The sequence below is a fragment of the Rhinatrema bivittatum genome, chromosome 2 (genome assembly GCF_901001135.1).
Source record: "Rhinatrema bivittatum chromosome 2, aRhiBiv1.1, whole genome shotgun sequence".
NCBI classification, from domain to species: domain Eukaryota; kingdom Metazoa; phylum Chordata; class Amphibia; order Gymnophiona; family Rhinatrematidae; genus Rhinatrema; species Rhinatrema bivittatum.
The window spans coordinates 865815-892446 of record NC_042616.1 but is presented as its reverse complement, the minus strand read 5'-3'; the positions used below and the strand labels follow the sequence as shown (position 1 = coordinate 892446).

At 45.0% G+C, this 26632-nt stretch overlaps 1 protein-coding gene across 2 annotated transcripts in view; it reads right to left on the bottom strand.

Annotated features, from left to right (window-relative positions):
* Positions 1 to 26632, bottom strand: part of AGAP3 (ArfGAP with GTPase domain, ankyrin repeat and PH domain 3) — a 1011227-nt gene that overhangs the window by 737572 nt on the left and 247023 nt on the right. For both annotated transcript variants that reach the window (XM_029587235.1, XM_029587233.1), the window contains exon 5: positions 25527 to 25668. In XM_029587235.1, the coding sequence (XP_029443095.1) occupies positions 25527 to 25668 (142 nt within the window). The remainder of the gene's footprint in view (positions 1 to 25526; positions 25669 to 26632) is intronic.

Below are 26632 nucleotides of genomic sequence, written 5' to 3'. Positions count from 1 at the left end.
ACCCTTGACTGCTGCCTGCCATGTGACTTGGACTGTCTTTGGATTCCGTTGTCTACCTCTCCTCGAGCGGGGATGCCTAGACTATCTCCGGGAGTTCCAAGACTCCTCCTTCCTGAGCCGAGTCAGGTAAGACTATTGAGCTACCATTGGGGTCCGCATTCCCTAACAGCTAGTTGAGGCCATGGACCTGGGAGACATAAGAACATAAGAAAATGCCATACTGGGTCAGACCAAGGGTCCATCAAGCCCAGCATCCTGTTTCCAACAGTGGCCAATCCAGGCCATAAGAACCTGGCAAGTACCCAAAAACTAAGTCTATTCCATGTAACCATTGCTAATGGCAGTGGCTATTCTCTAAGTGAACTTAATAGCAGGTAATGGACTTCTCCTCCAAGAACTTATCCAATCCTTTTTTAAACACAGCTATACTAACTGCACTAACCACATCCTCTGGCAACAAATTCCAGAGTTTAATTGTGCGTTGAGTAAAAAAGAACTTTCTCCGCTTAGTTTTAAATGAGCCACATGCTAACTTCATGGAGTGCCCCCTAGTCTTTCTACTATCTGAAAGAGTAAATAACCGATTCACATCTACCCTTTCTAGACCTCTCATGATTTTAAACACCTCTATCATATCCCCCCTCAGTCATCTCTTCTCCAAGCTGAAAAGTCCTAACCTCTTTAGTCTGTCCTCATAGGGGAGTTGTTCCATTCCTAACAGCTGTGCAGGCCATGCCAGGACTAGTAACACGAGTCCAGCAACAACAGGTGGTTCTGGATCAAGATCAAGGAGTTCTGGAGAGATTGCCGGCTCGTATGGACCCATTAGCAGTAGCACCTCCTCCATCCCCCACAGCTCCTCCGGTCCCCAGTGCCGTTCTGCGGTTGCCTCCTCCCCCATGTTTTAATAGAGTTCCGAAGCTCTATCATGGGTTCATTAACCAGTGCAAGATGCACTTTTCCTTGCCAGCTCCATTATTTCCCACCGATAAGACCAAAGTTACCTACATCCTTTCCCTCTTGGAAGGTTCAGCCTTGGCATGGGCCTCTCTGCTTTGTAAGCATGACGATCGGCTGATGAATAATTTAGATCAATTCCTCAAAGATTTTCGCTTGGTTTTTGATGAACCTGGACACTCTGCTTTGGCGGCCTCAGAAATGCTTCAAATTCGTCAAGGGTCAAGGACTGTGGGAGAGTATGTCGTCCAATTTCGTACCCTTGCCGCAGAACCAAGATGAGGTGAAGAGAGCCTTACCGCCATCTTTCGTCAGGGCCTTTCAAATAAAATAAAGGATGATCTAGCTGGCCGAGACCCACCAGAATCTCTGGAAGATTTAATCAGACTAGCAATCCGTCTGCATCTTTGCTTTCAAGAGCGGGCTCGAGAAAGGGGCACTTTTCGGCATTCAGTACGCTTAGCACCCTCCTTTCAACGACCACTCATCTCTCTCAAACCCCAGGACTCTTCTGGTTCCTTTGAGGAGGCTATGCAAATCGATCGATTTCGATTTTCTGTGGAAGAACAACAGCTACGACGGCAATAGAACTTATGTCTCTACTGTGCTGGTTCTAGACACCATGCTAACAGCTGTACCCTGAGGTCGGGAAACTCCCGGAACTAGGACAGATGGGAGAGGCCTCCTGGGTTCACAGCAACTTCCTCTCAACAGATATGATTCCAATCCAATCCAATCCAATCCAATGACTCCTAAAACACCTTGCCGTTTGTATATAACATTTATTTTGTATACTACATTTAAATTGTATATTGTTTAACCACTTCTATCCTCTCCTCTCTTCTTCCTTCTCCAAGTTCGACTACCCTTGTTAAATGTAACTGTACCTTCTGTCACCACAGTTCTAGTTCTATGTATTTATTGCACCCCCGTTCTATGTAAACCAGCAAGATATGTTTTCATGATTGCCGGTATATAAAAACTCTAAATAAATAAAATAAAAATAAATATGAATTCCTATTGCTCTTTCTTTTGCCCAGAAATCCATTAATTTACAGACCTTCTTGGATACCAGAACTGCTGGGAACTTTATTGAAGAAAAACTAGTTCAACATTTCCAAATTCCCACTGAACAACTAAATGTGGCTCTCGTCATTTCCTCAGTCTCTGGTCAACCTAACGACAGAATCTCACGCATAACAGAACCCATTACCATGACTACCGGAGTCTTGCATCATGAGACTATCCGTTTTTATATATTACTCTCCTCAGTCAATCAAGTTATTTTTGGCCTGCCTTGGTTGAGACTGCACCAACCTAGAATAGACTGGGAGATCTTGCAACTAGCCAGCTGGAGTTCAAAATGTCATAAAAACTGTTTGTCTATAAAATCCACCTCGGCAATCTCTTCTGCATGAAATCCACCTTATCCGCACTTCCTGATCAATATGCAGATTTCATGGATGTTTTTAGCAAACAGCAGGCCAAGACCTCCTTCTGGGGAAAACGCCCCCCCCCCCCCCCCCCTTTTGGAAGGGTTTTACATCCTTTCGGAACCCGAGACAGAAGCAATGAATCCATACATTCAAGAAAATCTAGCTCAGGGCTTTATTAGACCATTCTCATCTCCGGCAGAGTTCTTTTTCGTTGAAAAGAAAGACGGGTCTCTGAGACCATGTATTGATTATCAAGGACTAAATGCCATTACTCAAAAAATCAATACCCAATTCCTCTTATCACGGAATTGTTCGATCAGCTCAAAGGTGCCAGAATTTTTACAAAATTAGATCTTCGAGGAGCCTACAACCTCATACGAATTCGAGAAGGAGATGAATGGAAAACAGCTTTTAATACATGGGAAGGGCACTATGAATATTTGGTTATGCCCAGGCAGTTTTCCAGACTATGATCAATGATATTTTGAGAGCTTCTTTATTCTCAGGTACTTGTTTACTTAGAAGACATTCTTATATTCTCCAAATCTTTGGACCAACACATTTTCCATGTCAGACAAGTCCTCCAACGCCTTCGAGAAAATAAGTTATTTGCAAAATTAGAGAAATGTATATTTCTTAAGACAGAACTCTCCTTCTTAGGTTACATCATTTCCCAACATGGCCTACGAATGGATCCTGAAAAGCTTAAGGCAATTCTGGAATGGCCGAAACCAGTTGGATTGAAAGCCTTGCAACAATTCCTGGGGTTCTCAAACTATTACCGACAATTTATTCCTGGTTAATCAATTTTAGTGGCACCTCTCACGGCCATGACTAGAAAAGGGGCAGACGTCCGCAACTGGGGTTTAGAGGCCATTCAAGCCTTTCAGCTGTTGAAGGGAAGATTCATAAAGGACCCATGTTTGCAACGTCCAGATCCAAAAAACATTTTTTATGGAAGTAGACGCATCCACCCTGGGCGTCAGAGCCATTGTTTTACAGCAAATGCAGGATGAGGATTTTGTCACTTGTGCTTACTTTTCAAAACAATTTTCCCCAGCCAAGAAGAATTATGCCATTGGAGATAAGGAACTTCTGGCCATTAAACTGGCGCTAGAGGAATGGCAGCACCTGCTGGAAGCACAAAACACACCATTACCATCTATACAGACAATAAAAATTTGGCATCTCTCACACATGCACAACGATTGAATCCATGATAAGCCCGCTGGGCTCTATTCTTCAGCCAATTTAATTTTAAAATTCTTTTTCATCCAGCCAAGAAAAATTTGAGAGCAGATGCCCTATCAAGGAACTTTTTGTCCAATGACACTCCAGAACCACCTCAGTACATAATCGACCCTGCCCGAATTATGATTGCTGCTACCTTTTCTACTCCTCCTAGGAAAGCCATGGTCCCAAAGCGTTTGAGAGAAAGGGTTTTATGCTGGGCCCATAAGTCTCGTCTGGCAGTCCATCCGGGGGTCCGTCGCACCAAGGAACTCCTGGCCCGCCATTACTGGTGGCCACATTAGCAACAAGATACCAAAAGATTTGAGTCCTGCCCCACTTGCGCTGCTCACAAGACTCCTCGGATTAAACCTTGGGGCCTACTTCAACCCTTACCTATACCCGACAAACCCTGGGCTCACATTGCTACCGACCATCATGGATCTGCCTCTTTCTGAAGGGAATAACACCATCTGGGTCGTAGTAGGCAGGTTTTCTAGAATGGCACTTTTTTTTTTAATTGCATTTCAAATTAACACAATCACACTTGTGAAAGAAATTAGAGGTACATTGAAATTCAATATAATCTTTCCTTCATTAATCGAAATCAAAAAGGAAATAGGTAATATCCCTCAATATATATAGGAAATCCAGGGGGGAGGTAGCCCAGGAAAAACCAAGAGCGAAATATATAAGAAATAAACAAAAAAAGAAATCAGAGGTTCTTCACAGATATATTTGCCATACTGCACTGATTTCTATCACTTAGAGTGAGAGCCCAAAAAGAATTGCAATTGCGATGGTTCAAAGAAAATATAACTGGAACTTTGAAATTTTACCACACATTTACAAGGCTAACGTAATGTATATTTAGAGAAAATTATCAAAGCTTCAGATCTCATGGCAAGAAACTTTCTTCTCCTCTCCTGGGTGGAGCGGGTGATATCTGGATACATCCATAATTTCTGTCCATGAAATAGTGAGCTCCTGTTTCGAAAGAAAAAGCCAAGAACTGTATTTTTATCACTAAGAAATGCAAAGCTCACTAACAATGTTCCTCTCTGAGTAACTTCAACATCCTGTGAAAATTCCAAAACATCCATAAGATTCAGTATCTGTTGATCATTCACATTATCTTGTGGACTCTCCATAGATCTCTGAGGTAAATAATAAGCCTTAGTAACTAGAGGATTAGCTTCAGCCGGAATCTTAACTTATTAACCAAATAATTCTTAAATATATCCACCATAGGTAACAATCTGATGACAGGAAAATTGAGCACTCTGATGTTAAGGCTTCTTAAGGAATTTTCTATACTTTCCATCTTTTTAACCTGAATATTTTCTGATTGTACCAAATTCTGTTGAAGTTTTTCAACTGAAGCTAATCTTTTTTCAAAGGCACTTAGTTTCTTTTCTTGTTCTGAGACCCTTTTTTCAGTATTTATACTGCGCTTATTAGTGTCAAGATAAGTTTGAGTTAATATAACAATCGCAGACTCTATTGAGGCTAGGGCCTCCCAGACTGATTCTAACGTTATAACAGAAGGTTTTATAAGAATAGGGCCTGGTAGAACCATATATTCACCACTTCCTGTGAATTCAGTGTCCCGATTACAATCCAACGTTGATACAGTGGCTCCAGTCTGTTCCAATAGGGAAAGAGGCAGATAGGCCCTGGCTTGTCCCTCCAAGAGCAATATTCTCCTTAAAACCTTCTCCCATAGCTTCCGAATTACTCTCCTGTAGAGCATGTCTCTCAATAGAGCAAATCGGGAGGGCTGCAGTTGCAGCAGTTCTCGCTGCATTCAATCGATGGGGTGGGGACGGCGTCTCTGGCGCGCCAGGGCTAAGCAAGATCTCATCAGCCATGGGGGGAAGCGTTTGCTCCGCATCCCCACCCTCAGCGGCTCTTGCTCCCGGCATGATTGGCGTAGAGAAGAAGCTCTCTATGTGTGGCTGATTAGAATGCAAAGTATCTGAAACCACCAAGCTCTCTTGGAACTTGGCTTTGCGCTTCGTATGCGGCACAGGAAATCTCAAAAGATAGCCAAAAAGTAAAATTAGCACCGAAGAAAAGGAGAGCTTTCTAAACCAGCTCCTCAGTCGTCCGCCATCTTGTCTCCTCCCCTAGAATGGCACATTTTATTCCTCTTCCTGGTCTACCCTCGGCTTCAAAACTAGCCCAGCTTTTCGTTCAACACATATTCCGAATTCATGGACTACCTCAACAATCCTCTTGGACAGAGGTGTACAATTTACAGCTCAATATTGGAAGAATCTATGCCAAAACTTTGGGATAAAATTGACTTTTCCTCAGCTTACCATCCTCAGACCAATGGTCTGGCACAAAGGACTAATCAGTCCCTTAAAATCTCTCTACACTGTTATGTAAACCAACGACAGGACAACTGGTCTCTGCTGCTTCCATGGGCAGAGATCTGCCATAATAATCTTAGACAGGCCACCGGGACCTCTCCCCTTTTATCTGGTCTTTGGACAACATCCTCGGATACCATTACCGATTAATACAACCTCCGTTTGCCCTGCACTGGAGTTGGCCACCAAGACCTAAAAAACTTGTAGAAAGACACCCGGGCCCTCCTACAGCAGGCAGCAATCAACAAGTGGATAAGAATCGATGACCAGCTTCCCAACTCCATCCAGAAGATTTAGTTTGGTTAAGTACCCGCAACCTCGATTACGTATGCCATCTCTGAAGTTCAGTCCTCGTTTTGTGGGACCCTTTCCCATCGACAAACAGATTGGGGAGAACACCTACAAATTACGTCTTCCTCCCACACTCCATATTCATGACGTCTTTCACATATCCCTCTTGAAACCAGCAATTTCATCATGGGCATCCAGAAAACCTAAGCAGGATTTATCATTCATAGCGGAAGAAGACACACAATACGAAGTTGAGGAGATTAAACTCTGGAATTTGTTGCCAGAGAATGTGGTTCGTGCAGTTAGTATAGCTGTGTTTAAAAAAGGATTGGATAAGTTCTTGGAGGAGAAGTCCATTACCTGCTATTAAGTTCACTTAGAGAATAGCCACTGCCATTAGCAATGGTTACATGGAATAGACTTAGTTTTTGGGTACTTGCCAGGTTCTTATGGCCTGGATTGGCCACTGTTGGAAACAGGATGCTGGGCTTGATGGACCCTTGGTCTGACCCAGTATGGCATTTTCTTATGTTCTTATGATTTTATATGTCAGACAAAAGGGATGAACATTTCAATATTTAATTTCTTGGAAAAACTTTGGTCCAGAGGAAAACTCTTGGGAACCACTTAAGAACATCCAAGCAACTGGGGAGAGGGCCTTGCGGAGGGGATACTGTTAGAAGATGAACCTGTACCCCCACGCTGCCACCGATCATCCGCTGCGATCGGGGCCGTTCCCAGCGTGGTCCTGCACCATGATGCATTGTGCAAGCTGATGTGGCCTTGCTCCTCCCCTTTCATCGGCATCCCTCCCAGCAACCCCTACGCGGGAAAAGGGCAGTATTTAAACTGACAGCCCAGCACAAGTTCCTTACCTCAGCTACAGGCTCGCTTGTGCATGTGCTTTGTTTTGGAGTTCATTGCCTTGCGTCTGACTTGGGCTGTTTCTGGTTCCTTGTTGTCTGCCGCCTGCCTTGCTACCTGGACTGCCTCTGCAATACCCTTGTCTGCTGCCTGCCCTCTGATTTCTCAATGCCTGCCATCTGCCTTGTGACCTGGACTGCCTTCGGATTACCCTTGTCTGCTGCCTGCCTTGTGACTTGGACTGCCGTTGGATTCCGTTGTCTACCTCTTCTCGAGCGGGGACACCTAGACTATCTCCGGGAGTTCTAGGACTCCTCCTTCCCGAGCCAATTCAGGTAAGACTGTTGCGCTACCATTGGGGTCCACATTCCCTAACACCATTGTAGGACGCACGGTCCAAAGATGCTGTTAAAAATGGAAGAGGAATCTCAAAGAATGCTCATCTATAAGAAAAGTATTGACACATGGCGTGTTGAGGCTGGTCATCTTCTCCAGCAAACGCAGACTAATTAGTAGCTTGATGCTCCTTGATCTGAGAAACAGTTTCCCTGACCTTGTCTCTGAACAAGTTGCCTCCAGCTCAAAGAACATCTGCAAGCTGATCATGCACATCTTCCCGCAAACCAATGGCTCATAACCAAACTTAATGTCTCAAACTCAGTGGAGTAGATGTTCCTCATACATTATGCATCCTCCACCTCTTTACAAACTACAGCTTTCTCTGGGCCAAGCAACTCAATAAGGGGCTGAGTTTCTTCACAAACTCATGCAAACATTTTACCACATATTTATTTATTTATTTGCTTTTCTATACCGACATTCGATTTGGCATATCACATCGGTTTACATAAAACATGATGTCATAGGGCAAGCCGTGTTATGACATAGTACATTGAAACATGGAGGAGATAATTTAACTCGGAACATATAACTTATAACTTGCTTATAATGGCATGGAACATTGTAACAGTATATTATCTAGGTAATTCTATATGGTTAACAAATTAACTTAAAAGAAAAAAGAACACTCTATTAAAAGGGAGTGTTTTGATTAACTTATGTACAGTCACAGGGAGGAGGGATGGTAGGGCTTGTGGCGGGAGAGAGGAACTTATCTGGGGGGTGAGTGGGATATTGTATATAGCTGGTGTGCCACTATTCAAACACTCAGCATGGAACTCTAAGATTTTCTTTCCAAAGACATCCAGGAGCTTTGGGATTTTTCCCAGAGTATAACAGATCTCCCAAGAATTCTTGTCCCACTTGAGAGCAGACTCCACAATGACAGTGGTGAGGAAGCTGGACCACCCCAAAACCAGAGACTGGTTGCACTCTGTACTTGTAAGTCTAGTTTTCTAGCTACTGGCAGACAAGCAGTGGAATTCTGCTACATTCTAGACTGAATATCCTGGAGTAAAAGTTTGCATCAGAATTGCCAACAAGTACACTGGAGGTTTCAGGAGTTTATTTATTTATTTAATGCTTTTATGTACCGTTAGTCTGAAATGCATTCATAATGGTTTACAAAGAGATAAAACATGATTAATCAAAATATTCATAAAAGAAAACAATCAGTAAAGTAAAATAAATAATTACTTCAGCAAATTAAAATGCTCTAATATAATATGAGAAAAAAAAATAAAAGCAATAATAATATAATAAAACTAAGTTGAGTACATCCAAGCAATTAAAATTAAATAAAATAACAAGAAAAAAAACCAAACTAAAATAGGTCATGAGTTTCAAGAGTATGTCAACGCTGCAAATTCAGATTTTGGTTATCGCTGTTGTATATCGCTCCATTGTGAGACCGCACCTTGAATACTGTGTACAATTCTGGTCGCCACATCTCAAAAAAGATATAGTTGCGATGGAGAAGGTACAGAGAAGGGCAACCAAAATGATAAAGGGGATAGAACAGCTCCCCTATTAGGAAAGGCTGAAGAGGTTAGGGCTGTTCAGCTTGGAGAAGAGACGGCTGAGGGGGGATATGATAGAGGTCTTTAAGATCATGAGAGGTCTTGAACGAGTAGATGTGAATCAGTTATTTACACTTTCGAATATTAGAAGGACTAGGGGGCATTCCATGAAGTTAGCAAGTAGCACATTTAAGACTAATCGGAGAAAATTCTTTTTCGCTCAATGCACAATAAAGCTCTGGAATTTGTTGCCAGAGGATGTGGTTAGTGCAGTTAAGTGTAGCTGGGTTCAAAAAAAGTTTGGATAAGTTCCTGGAGGAGAAGTCCATTAACGGCTATTAATCAAGTTTACTTAGGGAATAGCCACTGCTATTAATTGCATCAGTAGCATGGGATCTTCTTAGTGTTTGGGTAAATGCCAGGTTCTTGTGGCCTGGTTTGGCCTCTGTTGGAAACAGGATGCTGGGCTTGATGGACCCTTGTTCTGACCCAGCATGGCAATTTATATTCTTATGTTAAGGAGCCAGGTTTTAATGATTTCATGAAAGCTTTAAGATCTTTTTGTGTCCTGAGTTTGCATGATAACTGATTCCATACTATAGGTCCAGCTATTGAAAAGGCTTTCTCTCTTACTTCTGTTAAATGAGCCAATCGGACAGAGGGTACTGATAGGAGTCCTTTATTGGCAGACCTTAGATTTCTTTCTAGGGTGTGAAGTTAAAGGGTTGCAGACAGCTGACAACCTAAGATACCCAGCACATTTGCCAACTTGCCCATAAATCTGGAATAGCAGAGGTCCTCTGGAAGGTAGCCCGCCCCCACCCACTATCCTTCCCCCTTGCGCAACTCCCTAATCCCCATCCTCACCTCTCCCCTGATGCAACTCCTAGGCCTCACCACTCTCTCCATAATACTCTTTAACGCACAAGCTCTCTCTAAAAAACACCTATTCTCAACGACCTGCTAATCGATTGCAAACCAGACATCTGTGCTGTCACTGAGACGTGGTTCAAAGATACTGATGCCGTACTCATCAACCAACTCCCTACCTCTTCTTATGAAATATTCTCTATCTCCAGACCCAAGAAAAGAGGAGGCGGGCTCTTCCTGCAGCTAAGAAACATCTAAACCTCAAACCCATTCACGTAGTCACCCCCCACAAACTTGAAATAGGTCTTTTCAGGTCTGCCGAATTGCAAATCTGTCTAGTATACTCCCCTCCTGCACTCCTCGACTCCAACCCCTCTCCCCTTATCATCCTCGGAGACTTTAATCTCCATGGAGACTCCCTACCCCCCTCCTCGTCATGTGAAGCCTTCATAAAGTCCCTCCACACGATAGGATTTCAACAAATGATTACATCTCCCACCCACAAAGCAGGACACACACTGGATCTGATGTTCATCAACGCTGCTGTCCTCTCCACCACTACCCGCACCTGCACCCCAGTTCCCTGGTCCGACCACTATCTAATAGAAGGCCTTCTCTCCATCAAAGCCTCCCCCCCTTGCAACAATGCCCACTGCAATACTATAATAAACAGAAAATCTTGTCCCAGCAATGAACTAGCTGCCGCATTATCAACTGCCCTACCCAACCTAGTTTGTTCTGACCCTGACTCAGCGCTAGAATCCTGGAACAACCTCACGGCTGACATCGCCAACAAACTCTGCCCTATCTCCAAACATGTCATAAGCACCTTCCCCAAACACGCAAATCCATGGTACACATCTGAGCTAAAAACCCTAAAAAATGAACTCAGACAAAAAGAGAGGATATGGCATAAGGACCCATCCACTCAGCATTCTGCCGTCTACAAAATGGCACTACACTGCTACAGACTCACAAGTCTAGAACACAAGCGTGATTTCTACGCTATGAAAATCCATGATTACAGATTCAATCCCAAAGCACTCTTCTCGTATGTCTCAAGTCTCACTAAGTCCATCCCTCCCACTATACCTGACTCTGATGCAGCTTCCAAATGCGAAGAACTTGCTGCCTACTTCCAGAGCAAAATAACAAACCTCCTCTCCAGATTCCCCACCTCCCCCAACCCACCCCCCTCCTCCCTCTCCACCTACCCTGCACCCTCCCAGCCCGCAATGACTGCCCTCAACTATACTTCTCCCAAAGAAGTATTTATTTTATTTAAAAATGTTTATATATCGCTTTTACAATTCAAAGAACTAATCAAAACGGTTTACAGTAAACATACATAAAAATAGCAATTAATAAACAAAATAAAAAATCAAATTAAAATTAATTAAAAATTTAACTAACACACATTATAACGACTAAAAAAGACTGAACAATAGACAGGTACGGTTATGTTCTATATTATGTAACTGGTCTCTGATTAATGATTAATGTGAGTAGTGTAGGGATGTTGGAAAAAAAAAGTTTAATTGGTTTTTTTATTTAAGAGGAAGTCAATGAGCTATAGGCTTTCTGAAATAGATATGTTTTTAGTGATTTTTTAAATTGTTGTGCAGAAGATATGAGACGGAGAGAATCGGGAAGAGCATTCCAAAGTATTGGACCGGCTACTGAAAAAGCTCTTTTTCTAGTTTTTTCCAGTCTAGCCAGCTTAATAGTGGGTACTTCTAAGAGGTTCTTTGAGAGCGATGATCTGAGTTGTCTGGCCGGTGTATAAATGCGTAGATTAGCACAAAGCCAGGTTGAAGATGTGTTATAAATGAGCACATGGATGATGATCAATACTTTATAATGAATTCTATATTTGATTGGTAACCAGTGAAAAGAAAAAAGAATTGGAGTAATATGTGACCTACGAGAAATGCCTGATAATATCCGTGCAGTTGAGTTTTGTATTAGTTGCAGTGGATAAATTGCCAAGTCCGGTAAACCTAAGTATAAAGCATTGTAATAATCCAGACCAGAAAATATCAAAGACTGCAAAACTGTATGGAAATCTTGAAGAAAAAGAAATGGTTGGATTCTTTTCAATAAATGAAGTTTGAAAAAGGATTTTTTTGTAATACTGGAAATATGATTTTGCATAGAAAGATCAGAATTGAGTATAACACCCAAACTGCTAGTAAAAGTACCAATTGGGATGGATATACCTTTAAAAATTAGATGGGAAGGAGGTCCTGTAGATGGACTGAGAATAGATGAAAGATGTCTAAGAGTAGATTTGGAGGGATTCAATTTTAAGCGATTATGATCCATCCAAGAATTTATTGTGGACAGATACAATGAAATTTAAAAAAGAGTCTCCTACCAGGAATTTTGATATGGGACCAACAACTGAATGTCGTCAGCATAAACTCGAAAATAGACATTTAGTGCTGCAAGAATATGACAGAGAGAAAGTAAATATATATTAAAAACTAACAGGGATAAGGATGAGCCTTGAGAAACACCTGAAGAAGATGGATAAGGATCTGAGCTATGATTATTAACTTTGATTTGTTGATATCGGTTTGTTAAAAAAGATTGGAACCAGGAAAGAACAGTAGACCTAATACCTAAGGATTTTAAACCCAGAAGAAGTATGTGATGATCTAAGGTGTCAAATGCTGCTGAGATGTCTAAAGATATGAGAATATAATCAGTGTTGGCATCAAATCCACGAAAGACTGTGTCGAAGCAGGAAAGTAATAGTGTCTCAGTAGAACGGCCTTTCCAAAAACCATGCTGGCCTGAGTGTAAAAAATCATTATCAGCTAAGAAATCAGAGAGTTGGCGTAAAACCACCGATTCAAGTAATTTAGCTAAGGAAGGAAGTAAGGCTATAGGCCTCAGGTTATTGAAATCTGAACTATCTTTTGATTTATTTTCTTGAATTGGGAGAATTGCCGTGTTTTTCAAATTATCCGGAAAAATTCCTGATATAAGTGATTGATTTACCAAGTCTCTTAAAAAAATCGCAAGTAGAAGGAGCAATGGCTTTGAATAAAGAACCTGAACAAGGATTGAAAGGCGAGTTGGTTATTTTCTGTTTTTGAATAATTTTCAAAATTGTACTGTCAGAGACGGAATCAAATTCCGACCATACCAATTGATCTGAAGGATCTTTAAAAGAGGGATATGGTAAATGCTGAAATTCTTTAGAAATTTTTTCAATTTTGTTTTTAAAATGAGAGGCTATATTATTACAGTCTATAAGACTATAACATGGGCCATATGAATTATTAATTGTGGTCAGGGATTTTACAATATTAAAAAGGATACTAGGGTTCCCATGGGCATCAGAAATCTTTTTGGCGAAAAAGGTCTTTTTGGCCTTATTAATTTATTTATTTATTTGGAGTTTTTTATATACCGATAGCCGTTTGCACATCGTATCAGTTTACATACAACTAATAACTTGTGGGCATCGCCCTTACAGAGAACAGTAGACAAAATATGAAAACAAATATAAGAAAATTACTTCTTACCTGCTAATTTTCGTTCCTGTAGTACTAGGATCAGTCCAGACGGTGGGTTATGTCCCCCGTCCAGCAGATGGAGTCAGAGTAAAACTTCGAGGGTGCTGGTATATAAACTGGTGCACCCTCCTAGATCCTCAGTATCGAGAATATCAAAGCCAAGCCAGAAAACTGGACAGACCAAGGATGATGGATCAAGCATAAACTCAACCAAAGATTGAAACTGTGAACAAATTTATGCAACATGCAATAAGAACTGTTAAACATAACAACACACAGAAGACCACTACCCCCGAGAGGGAAGGAGCAGCGAGCAGAAGGACAGTAGAGAATAGTCGAGCAGGTTCATACCGGGTGGGCGTCTGGACTGATCCTAGTACTACAGGAACGAAAATTAGCAGGTAAGAAGTAATTTTCTTTTCCCTGTACGTACAGGATCAGTCCAGACGGTGGGATGTACCAAAGCTTCCCTACACCGGGTGGGTCCCTGAGAACCCTGCTCGAAGTACCCTGTCCCCAAATGAACCAGACTCCGTCATCGGTACGTGGAGACGGTAGTGTCTGGCAAAAGTGTGGAGAGACTTCCAAGTCACCGCCCGGCAGATTTCTTGTATGGAGACGAGCTGAGACTCTGCATGGGAAGTTGCCTGAGCTCGCAACGAATGCGCCTTGATACCCACCGGAGGATCCTTCCCGGAACCAATGTAAGCAGCAGCCACCGCCTCTTTAAGCCAGCGTGCGATGGTAGTCTTGGACGCCTGCCGGCCCTTTCTAGCACCTGACCAGAGTACAAAGAGATGGTCGGAGAGTCGAAAGTCATTCGTCACCTCCAAATAGCGAAGAAGCGCTCGTTTGACGTCCAGGCACCGAAGCGCCGCCGGGGCGTCCCCTGGGAAGGCTGGAAGTTCCACCACCTGGTTCATGTGAAACGATGAGACCACCTTAGGCAAGAACGAAGGAACCGTCCGCAGGGAAACCCCGGAGTCCGTGAACCGCAGGAAGGGCTCCCTGCACGACAGCGCCTGTAGTTCCGAGATACGCCTTGCCGAAGCTATTGCAACCAGGAAAATCGTCTTTAGGGTGACGTCTTTGATGGAAGCGTGACGCAAGGGCTCGAAGGGGAGCCCCCCCAGGGCTCTCAGCACCAAGTTGAGATTCCAGGAGGAACAAAGAGGACGCACCGGCGGCCGCAAGTGCTTAACTCCCCTAAGGAACCGGGATATATCCTGATGAGACGATGGGTCCGGTCTACCGGAGGCGCGAGCCAAGGACGCGAGGGCCGACATCTGTACTCGGAGCGAATTGTAGGAAAGACCCTTTTCCAGCCCATCCTGCAAAAACGCCAAGATGTGATGGTGGGAAGCTGCGGTCGCGAGGGCCCCCCGCGCCGAGCACCAGACCTCAAAGACCTTCCAGACCCTTACGTAGGCGATCGACGTTGAAGCCTTACGCGCCTTGAGGAGGGTGTCCACCACAGAAACAGCGTAGCCCCTGTTCAGAAGCGCCCTCCTCTCAAAAGCCATGCCGCAAGACAGAAGGGTTCCGCCTGTTCCAAAAATACTGGGCCCTGATGCAGGAGCCGTGGAAGGTGCGCGAGTCGGAGGGGCCCGTCCACCGACACGCCGAGCAGATCCGCAAACCACGGACGCCGCGGCCATTCCGGAGCCACTATGATGACCTGGCCGTGGTGCCATTCCACCCTCCGAATCACCTTTCCCACCAGTGGCCAGGGGGGAAAAACATACAGTAGAATCTGAGTGGGCCAGGGGAGAGCCAGAGCATCGACGCCTTCCGCGCCTCGCTCTCGTCTTCGGCTGAAGAACCGAGGAGCTTTTGCGTTGGCGGCGGACGCCATGAGATCCATCGCCGGCGTCCCCCACCTGCGGGAGATCAGCGACATCGCCTCGTCGGAGAGAGACCACTCCCCCGGATCCAACGCTTGACGACTCAGAAAGTCTGCTTGAATGTTGTCCACCCCAGCAATGTGGGATGCCGCCAGCTGGTCCAGGAAACGTTCCGCCCGCGCCATCAGGCGCGCGGCCTCCCCTGCGACAAGACGACTCCTGGTGCCCCCCTGCCGGTTGATGTATGCCACCGTCGCATTGTCCGAGAGGACCCGAACCGCTCGTCCCCTGATCAGAGGCAGGAACTGTACCAGGGCTAGCCGAACCGCCCTTGTCTCCAGGCGGTTGATTGACCAGGTAGACTGCTCCACCGTCCACCTGCCCTGAGCCGAGCTCCGGAGACACACTGCCCCCCAACCGGACAAGCTTGCATCGGTAGTGACCACTACCCAGTCCGGCGTTTCCAGGGAACATCCTTGAGCTAGGTTCCTGGGGTCCAGTCACCACCTCAGACTGGACCGGGCGGCCGGGGGAAGAGGGAGAATCGCCTGGTAGTCCTGGGAAACTGGTTTCCATCTCGATAGCAAGGACATTTGCAGAGGCCGCAGGTGTGCAAAGGCCCAGGGCACCAAGCTGATCGCAAACGCCATGGAACCCAGAACTTGGAGATAGTCCCACGCCGTGTGTGTCTGAAGAGACGCAAACCGGACGATTAAATCCCGCAGCGCTTGAGCCTTGTCCGGACGCAGGAATACCTTGCCCAGAGCCGTGTCGAACCGCGCTCCCAGAAAATCCAACTGTTGGGCTGGCTTCAGGCTGCTCTTGCTGAAGTTCACCACCCAGCCAAGGGACTGAAGGAAAGACACCACCCTGTCGACTGCCGCCCGTCCCTGCGACAGAGACTTCGCACGAATGAGCCAGTCGTCCAAGTACGGGTGAACCAGGACGCCTTCTTTCCGGAGCGCGGCCGCTACCACCACCATAATCTTCGTGAAGGTTCTGGGCGCGGTCGCCAGGCCGAAAGGCAGCGCCTGAAACTGAAAATGTTGACCCAAGATTTTGAAACGAAGGAATCTGTGATGGGCCGGATGAATAGGGATATGTAGATATGCTTCCGTGAGGTCGAGGGAAGCTAAGAACTCCCCTTGATGAACCGCCGCAATGACCGAGCGGAGTGTTTCCATGCGAAACTTGGAGACACGGAGCACCTTGTTGATTTCCTTGAGATCCAGAATGGGACGAAAGGCTCCGTCCTTCTTGGGGACCACGAAGTAAATCGAATAATGCCCCGAGCCCACCTCTCCGAAGGGGACGGGCGAGATGGCTCCCAGGGTCAGCAGCCTGTCCAGAGTGTGCTGCACCCCCTGTCTCTTGATACTTGACCCGCAGGGGGAGAAGACGAACCGATCCCTGGGGGCCCGCACAAATTCCAACGCGTAACCTTCTCTTACAATATCCAGGACCCATTGGTCCGTGGTGATGTTGGTCCATTCCTCGCGAAACAAAGCGATGCGACCTCCAATCCGGGGCAGCGAGGAGTGGACTGGCCTGACATCATTGGGAAGGCTTGCCTGAGGCTCCCTGAGCCGAGGAGTCCCTGGCCGTTCTGCGACCTCGAAAGGGCCGCGTCCACGTTTGCGACCTGGTGGAAGGTGTCCTAGGGCTCTGTGTTCTGGAGCCTCGGTAACGCCTCTGGGGGCGGTAGCGGTTCCTGGAAGTTCCAGTGTACGAACGAAAACCACGCTGCCGGTCCTCAGGCAACCTGTGGACCGAATTTTCCCCCAGGGTCTTGATGATCTGATCAAGGTCTTCACCAAAGAGAAACCTGCCCTTGAAGGGCAGAGCTCCCAGACTCGCCTTGGAGGAGGCGTCCGCCGCCCAATTCCTGAGCCACAGGAGTCTTCTGGCAGAGACGGCTGATGCCATGGTCCTTGCCAGGACCCTCAGCAGGTCGTGCAGAGAATCCGCCCCGTAAGCAATGACCGCCTCCAGGCGGTCAGCCTGGGCTGCCTCCTCGGGCGGTAACTGTTGAGAGGTGAGGAGCTGTTGAACCCATCTAAGCCCGGCTCTCTGAGTCAGCGAACCGCAGATAGCCGCCCGGACCCCCAGCGCCGAGACTTCGAAGATCTTCTTGAGGGCGACCTCCAGCTTTCTATCCGAAATATCTCGCAGCGCGGTGCCCCCTGTGACCGGGATGGTAGTTCTCTTGGTGACGGCGGACACCGCTGAATCAACCTTGGGGACCCTGAGTAGGTCCAGAAAGTCCCCCGGAAGAGGGTAGAGCTTGTCCATCGCCCTGCCAACCCGAAGGGACGCCTCCGGGTTATCCCACTCCCGCACCAGAAGATGGAGAAACGAATCATGAATGGGAAAGGTCTTCGCTACGGGACGCAGACCTGCTAAGACAGGGTCACCCTTGGAGGTAGCTGAGGCTACGGAGGGAGCCGGGGGTCCCGGGGGTTCCACGGGAGGGTCGAGGTCCAACTCCTTGAGAACGTGGGGAATGAGCTCCGCCAATTCTTCCTTGCGAAGGACCCGCGGATCATCGCATTCCAGGTGCGCTGCTAGGGCCAAATCGTCATCCACTTGTGACACTGGATCGCCCCCCAGGTTCGGGGCGGGTGACGGGCCCCCCAGGGAGAGTGGTATACTCAGGGGCAACCTGGTGCCGCCCCCTCCGGTCCCCGGTAGCGCAGCCGCAACACCCGAGGGCCTGGGGACCTTGGCGGGAGGAGGAGAGAAAGCTGCCCCCCCCTGAGGGCTCAGGCTCTGCAAATACGCCTGGTGCATAAGCACCACAAAGTCCGCTGAAAAACTGAGCGGGCCCGTCGAGGGAGAGGGCAGGGGGTCCCTGGGGAGTCCAGATGTGGAAGGCAGAGGCCCCGAATCCGAGGTCGGGGGGGCGGACGGCAAAAAATCTTCAGCGGGCTCCTCCGTGTCCGAGTCCGCGCTGCATTCTAGGTCCAAGATGGCCGCCGCTCCCGCCAAAGACGGGGGCGGGGCTAGCCCTCGAGGCCCGCGGCGCTCCTGGCGCGGCGGCGAAACTGTCGGCGGGGCGCCGCTCGTCTCCCCCCCGGGGAGACAACGACCGCATGGCCCGTCCCTCGAGGTGCCCTGACCCGGGCCGCCGCAGGACGGACAGCGCGCGCGTTGCATCGCGCCGAAGGGACGCCTCCGAGTGCCGCACGCCGGGAGAAGCCCCCCCCCCCCCGGGAAAGCCTGAGATCGCGGCGCGGGAAGAGCGGGCTCGCCGTGCCTGCCCACACCCGCCCAAACACCCTCAACCCCGGGGACGGCAAGGGAATGGGACCTCCGTGCCGTCTGCGGCCCTGGGGAATGAAGCGTCGCAGGGCCGCGGGGGAGGTGAGACGCCGCAACGGTAAGGAGGGGAGAGGCTGGCCCCACCAGCAACCACCTCAAAACGCGCCCAAACCTGCGCTGAAAGAAAAAGGAACACAAGACAATAAAAACTACCCCCAAGCTTACCCCTGCAGATCCCAAGAAGAGAAGAATAAACGAGGTAAGAGGCAGTCCTGATGGCAGGCTGATCAGGGGAGCCCAGAAACCCCGGCTCCCTGCTGACCGAAACAAAATACTTTTTTTTTTTTTTTTTTTTTCAAAGAACTTGATCCATCAACAAAAGAAAGAATAATATATATATATAGAGTAATAAACCCTAAATTTGGGGAAACAACGAGATCCCCTCCTCACATCTGCTGGAGTCAGAGAGATACTGAGGATCTAGGAGGGTGCACCAGTTTATATACCAGCACCCTCGAAGTTTTACTCTGACTCCATCTGCTGGACGGGGGACATAACCCACCGTCTGGACTGATCCTGTACGTACAGGGAAACATGAGATATATGTATAATTAATAGATCTAAGCAACAAAAACCATGGGTATAGAAGTATATAAGAACAGGGAGTATAAACAGGGTATTTTAGACAACTAAATTAATAAAAAATATCTTAAAGAGAACAATTATGATGGGGGGGTCATAATGCTAGCACAACAATAACCTTAAACTATACAACATTGTCATGAGAGAGAGTAAACAGCCGTGTGGAGCTGAGTAAGTCAGAGATCCTAAAAAGGATTGGTCGGAGAAGATAACAGCATAACGGAGGTATAAGAGGGTGTAGGAGAGAGAAACAAAGGAGGGCATACAAGGGGATGGGAGGGGGGGTGGGTCATGAGCTACAAGGAGGTGGCTATAGGGGTTAAGGGAGAAGCAGAAATCGCTAAGGGAGGTGATTTCCTTGTTGTAACGTCTTAAAGTCGAATAATAATCATTTTTTGTCTGGACAGATTTATTGTGCCTCCAGTTTCGTTCCTTGGATCTAACCAGAGATTTCAGGGCGCATAAGGATTGAGAATACCAAGGCACATTATTTTTTCCATTCTTAAGAGTAGCTTTTTTCAAAGGGGCTAACCGATCTAAAACTGAGGTAATGGTGAAATTCCATATATTAATAGTGCCATTGCAGGTTGATGCAACCTGCAAAGGTAATCTAGAGGATACAGCGTCAATAAATGATTCCAAAGAAATATGTTTTCTTTTCCATACTAAATGAGGGTTACTTACTTTAGAAAAAGGTACATAAGAACATAAGAAAATGCCATACTGGGTCAGACCAAGGGTCCATCAAGCCCAGCATCCTGTTTCCAACAGTGGCCAATCCAGGCCACAAGAACCTGGCAAGTACCCAAAAAACTAAGTCTATTCCATGTAACCATTGCTAATGGCAGTGGCTATTCTCTAAGTGAACTTAATAGCAGGTAATGGACTTCTCCTCCAAGAACTTATCCAATCCTTTTTTAAACACAGCTATACTAACTGCACGAACCACATTCTCTGGCAACAAATTCCAGAGTTTAATTGTGTACAAACATTTAGTTCAAACTGAATAAGAAAACGATCAGACCAGGGTATAGGTGAAACTTCAGTCTGTTTGGAAGTGGGAAATGCAGAGGTAGAATTATAGAATACAAGATTAAAGTGTGACCTCATTGATGTGTAGTTAACTTGAATTAATTGTTCCCAGCCAAGACCTGTCAATGCATCTAAAAATGTTGATTCAACTAATGATAGCTTGGTAGCGTTTGTGTGTAAATTGAAGTCCCCTATCAATATTATTTTAGTCAGATCTACTGGGAGTGCCGAGATAACTTCTAAGAAGTTAGATAAATTAGTTTGAAGATAACTCGGAGGACAATAAACCAAACATATATTGATGGCAGTAGTTGTTAATAATATTTCTATGGCGTGAGGAAGAGACAAATTTATTTTTATTTATTTATTTATTTTTGGATTTTCTATACCGGAAGTTCCTGTATAATATACATATCACTCCGGTTTACAAGGAAATAACTATCGCCTAGTTGGCGGTTTACATTGAACAGATAAACAATTAACAATTAATTATTACTGAAACAGTTAAACAAAGAAAACATGAAGGCGCAAGGAGGAACTTCGTGAAACTACAGTGAACAGAAAATACATGATTATTTAAATTTCAATAGTGAACTCTTCAGGAACTTGTATGCAGGGGGCTGGGGGACAACGACTGGGTTGAAATTGTATTTCTTCCTGCTCTTAGCTCTCGGGGAATGCTTGTGTGAAGAGCCAAGTCTTAAGTATTTTAACCGGCTTTAATGAAGTTTTTAGAAACTTCCTCAAAAAACTCAAACCTGCCTCCCACTCCAATGACACCATCCCCCCTAAAGCACTATTGGCCATCCCTAACTCCATAGTCCAAGCCATAACAGACATCATTAACTGCTCACTCTCCCATGGGACTGTCTCTGACATATTCAAACATGCGGTAGTCAAACCTCTCCTCAAGAAGCCCTCCCTAGACCCGAAAGACCCTTCCAATTTCCACCCTATCTCAAACATACCATTTATTGCCAAGCTTATTGAAAGAGTTATTAATACACAACTTATGGACTATCTTGAAAACCACTCGATCCTCCACATCTCACAATTCGGCTTTCGGAAACATTTCAACACTGAATCGCTACTTCTCACCCTATCTGACCACCTCCTGAGAGGAATGGACCAAGATCACAGCTACCTCCTCGCCCTCCTTGATATCTCTGCGGCTTTCGACACCATCTGCCATAATCACCTCCTTACCCGTCTAGAAAGCATTGGCATCTCAGGCCTAGCCCTTGCCTGGTTCAAATCCTACCTCTCGAACAGAAAGTTCTCTGTTAAAATTGGTAATGCCTTATCCGTCCCCCATCCTCTACAACAAGGAGTCCCTCAAGGTTTATCACTCTCATCCACCCTTTTCAACATCTACCTCACCCCACTCTGCCAGCTTCTCTCTGAACTCAAACTAAAGTTCTGTCTATATGCAGATGATGTCCAGATAATCATACCTATTCACAACTCTATCTCTGATGCCCTGAGGCACTGGGAAAACTGCCTCGTGGCCATCAACTCTCTACTCACCAACCTCCACCTCGCACTCAACACCAACAAAACTGAACTTCTACTTATTTCCCCCCACTCTCCCCCTTCCCCCCCCCTGTCTAATGTCCCCTATCTCAACATCACCACAGCCCAACCCTTCGTAAGGGACCTTGGAGTTCTCCTTGATCAACAACTCAGCATGAAGAAATACGTCAGCTCCATATTTAAAGAAGGTTTCTTCAAACTCAATGTCCTAAAAAAACTTAAATCACTACTATACACCCAAGACTTCCGCACAGTGATCCAAGCCACTATTCCCCTCTAAATTGGACTACTGTAACTCACTCTTCCTAGGGCTCCCCTACTCCACAATAAAACCCCTACAAATGATACAAAATGTGACTGCTAGAATCATCTCAAATACCCGTAAATCTGAACACATCACCCCTATCCTTAAAGACTTACACTGGCTCCCTATCCCCTCCCGAATTCACTACAAAACCCTGACCATTGCACATAAATCCATTCATGCTCACAATTCCAAGTGGCTGGACATTCCTTTTAAGACTCACCAGTCTACCCGGCCCACCAGAACTGCCAACAAAGGCACTCTACTAGTACCCTCCCTTAAAACAGCCCACCTCTCCTCCACACGTGACCGTGCCCTCTCAATTGCTGGCCCTTCACTCTGGAACTCCCTCCCTCCAAACTTACGCCTTGAACCATGCACCATCAAATTTAAAAAGAAGTTAAAAACATGGTTATTTAAACAAGCCTATCCGGATTAGCCCTCCCCCTCCCTTCTACGATGCTATACTATCTCCCATATAGACTATCCTATATTCCTTATATTAAGGAGCTCTATGTTCCCCTGTTAAGCTTTTATGTTCGCCTGTTAAGCTACATTTCTATGCTGCTCTTGCCCAGTTCTTTCTCCCTGTTAATTTGTACTTTCAAACCTGCTGTCAAATGTGAACCGGTATGATGTCCCTACTAATACTGGTATATAGAAGTCTCTAAACAAATAAATAAATACATAAATAAATAAATAAGGTGGTAAGATAAGTCAGGCAAGGGATCCAACAGAATCTCCACTGAACTCTCCTCTGACCACATAAGAGAGGAACACTGATCCATAACCCCAATGAAAAAGATGGTGACCAAAACAGTCTGACAATCTATAGGGGACATGCCCTGGAGGGAAGCCAACCTAGCTGAGGCTCCTTCCTTATCCTCTGACTCCAAGCAAGACCTCCACAGTCAGAGGAGACCGCTTTCCCAATTGTTGAGGGCTGATATCTATGGCTGGTAACTCTTGTGGTAGGAACCAAGTGGAGGCCCACTCTATGAGAATATCGCTCCCAATTTAGAGAAGATTCAAGGCTCCTTTTCTGTTCTCAATAGTCAAATAGGTAAAGAAATTTTTCACCAACTCAATCAGCTGGTCCACTGGCTATTGTGTTCTCTGGGCCGAAGTTGGAGAAGAGACATCTTCTTCAGTAATGCATATGGGTTCTTCACCAATTTAATGGGAAATAGTTTATGTTTTTGGCTCCAAAGAAAGATTAGTTGCTGAAGCATTCTGCACCAATTGAGCCAGGCTCTGCTCTGAGACCTCCCAAGTCAAGATGCTTTAAACTAATGCCTTTCTTCCCAACATCACAGTTGCCATAAGCTTAGATGGAGTCTGTACTGGTGTCTTGAATATCCATGCCAATAGCACCTTAGAGTGAGTGCTCCATGCTGACACCTCTGACGGCATCATGGAGAGACTTCGGTCTGGGTTGAATAGATGGGTCAGCACCATGGGGATAAAAGCATTGTGGATTGCAAACTGATTAAAAAATGGGAAACAGACAGCAGGACTAAATGTTCAGTTTTCTCAGAGGAGGATGGTAGATAAAAGTAGTGCCCCAAGCATCTGTACTGGAACCAGTATTTTTTCATTTTATTTATATATATTATATAAATGGCTTGTGTCTGTCGGTCACAGTTTCATGTCTGTCTATGGCCAAGTTGTGCCCGGAACAGTGGAAGGTTAACTGTGTATAAAGTCTGCAAAACCATGTCTGCAAAGCCCTGTCATGCACACAGAAGCACACATGCACACACACACACACACACACACACAGGCACCCACACAAAGGCTCCCAAGAGTGTCTAGGACAGAGTTGGTCAAATCCAGTCCTTGAGAGCCACACACGCCAGGTTTTCAAGATATTCACAATTAATATGCACGGGATAGATTTACATGCATAGCATAACAGCCAGTTTATTACAATAAGTACACAAAAAGCTAGTAGCAACTGTTAAACTGGTCATGAGTTGACACGCCAGCTAGAATCAAAGATATGCCTTAACCAGGGCACAGCAAAAAAATAAGGTTTAGTTTTGACTATGCATCCTAAAATTATATATACCGATGCTAGAAAATGTACAAAAACACACTTTAAAAATGTATATAAACTGAAAGCTGGTCCAAGCTGGATTATCTTCCCTAAAAAAAAAATGACTCAAGAGGAATTATGAGTACTATATAAATATATCACTGGAGTCTACAGGAATCATGAAGCTGATCTTTTTATCCCCGAAACGAAAGAAACAAATCAAGCAGACACTAACACAGACTAAAGGCACTTCACCTAATTCAGGGGAGTAGTTCAGAATTCTAGTAGCTGTATTGGTCCTGGGGAAAAAACAGATTATCAGAGTGCAATAAATTTTTATTTGTATTTATTTATTTATTTTTATATGCCGACATTCGAACTAGTATATCACATTGGTTTACAAAAAATAAACAGAATTGCTTACAGTGGTATCTTAACAGAGTTTCTTATGATAGGACATGAAGACAGCTTAGTTGGAAATACAGGTAGAAGTAGAATCATTTGGTGTAACAAACATTCTTGACTTGAGTAGTCTTAGGCAGAAGGGAAGATAACATGTTAACTTTATCAATATAAACAGGAGTTAATCTAAACAGATTAGTCACGTAATATCAATTTTGTCAGTATAGTCAAATGTTGGGCAGAGACAAGTGTAGCATTTTTTAACCGAATGCATTATTTATTTTCTTATTTATTATAAATGTTTATCTTATTTTATTATTTTTAATTTAAACCGGAGTGAAGGCAGCTAGCTATACCTCGGTATAAAAAAACCTCTTAAATAAATAAATAAATTATTTTAGGTATCTTTTGAATTATATGTTTATATTGTTAATGATTTTCTCATAAGATGCTTAGGACTTTGGATTTAGCAGGATATAAATGTTCAAACTAAATAAAAATTATAAAACCTTTTGATACTTGAGGCAATCAAAACTACAACACAAACTGAAAGTTAGCTTTTCCTAGGTAACCCTAGCTATTGATGGGTATGGTAATATAATTTACTTAGCAGCAAGGAATCTATACATAATTTCAGCTAAACACTGCACATGAATTAAGAAAGAACTTCTTCATTACATTGCAAGAAGTGGCTACATTGCACAGATACCTGTTGGCCAATTGTAAGGAACCTGGAATCTATTAACCTCCAGTAGCCAAGATGGGCAAGAGCCCTCTTGCAACCCTAAGGTTAAGGTGAGAATCGAGATGAGGGAGAGCCTTAGCGCCTCCAAGGGGGAAGGGACATGAGAAGCTTTACAAACACCAAGGGGTCAGAAGAAATGATATGAAAGGAATCAGCAGCAGAGAAATGGAACAGGAGCCTCACACACCCCAACATGAGAAGAGAGAAACACTGTGAGGGGAAGGGAGAAAAAGGGGACTCAAAATGTAATTACCTTGTGTGCCCACCAGCACCATAGGTACCTCAGTTGTGTTGCGATAGCTCGTTAAGCGAAGGTAGTAATTGTAAACTGTCTGAAAGCTGATTTCATCTTCCAGGCTAAACACAAATACCACAGCATCGACCCAGGCTGCAAACTAATAAGTGAAATCAAAATTCATATCAAATACAGGATTAAGGGCACCAACATTCACTGCTAAAATTAAAAAAAAATAATAATAATACAAAGCAACTGTTAAAATGCCAAGAACCACCACATCTTTCTTCTTTGCTGCTGTTCCGTGCTATGGCATGAGACGTTTGCCTGTTCCTGCCTCTGCTCCCCTGCAGTTCATTTTGGTCACTGTTGCTACTATGATCACTGCTGGTCCCCATCTACCTGCTGACATGACTACGTCCCATGCCAACACAGACAGCCTGGTCAGGGTGGCTGGTTCACCACTAAAGGAGGCAAAGCTTAAAGGAGCTCAATCTCTTGCACAGTATTATGTCTGAACTTACCCAAAAATGTTTGTTAAAGACTGGTTTTTATCTTCTATTTTTTATTCCTATTGCTCTTTACATTTTTATAACCATTAATTATCTATTCAATAAAATTAGTTTGAACCAAAGAGAACATTGAATGTTTTAAAATGTCCCATTATCCCTCCCAGTGATACCCAATATATGCCAGAAACTCCCTCAAACTACCTTAAGGGACCAGCCACAGAGATCTAGCTAGGTCTTCCTTAAGAATCAGCCCCAGAAGGGATTCTGGGCCCAGGGACTATCCCTTCAGCCTAACCTAAGTTGGCAGGGCCCAGAAGGGATAGAGAGGCCCCAGGGAGCAGGCAGGAACCTAGCATTTGAGAGATCCCTGAACTTCAAGGTGAGCTGCTTAATTTGTTTGTTTTGCTTTGCACTGAGCTTTGTTTTCACTGTAAATAAACTGCAGGTGGCTGTTTCCAAGCCCATGAGTTATCACAATACTATATCAATTCAAGATCAACTAAAAAGAAAGCTGCTGTACTTCTTAAGAAAGTATATGAAAAAGGATATTACAGCCGCGTTTGACACTATAGTTGGGATATTCTACTCTTACACCTAAAGAAAACAGGAACT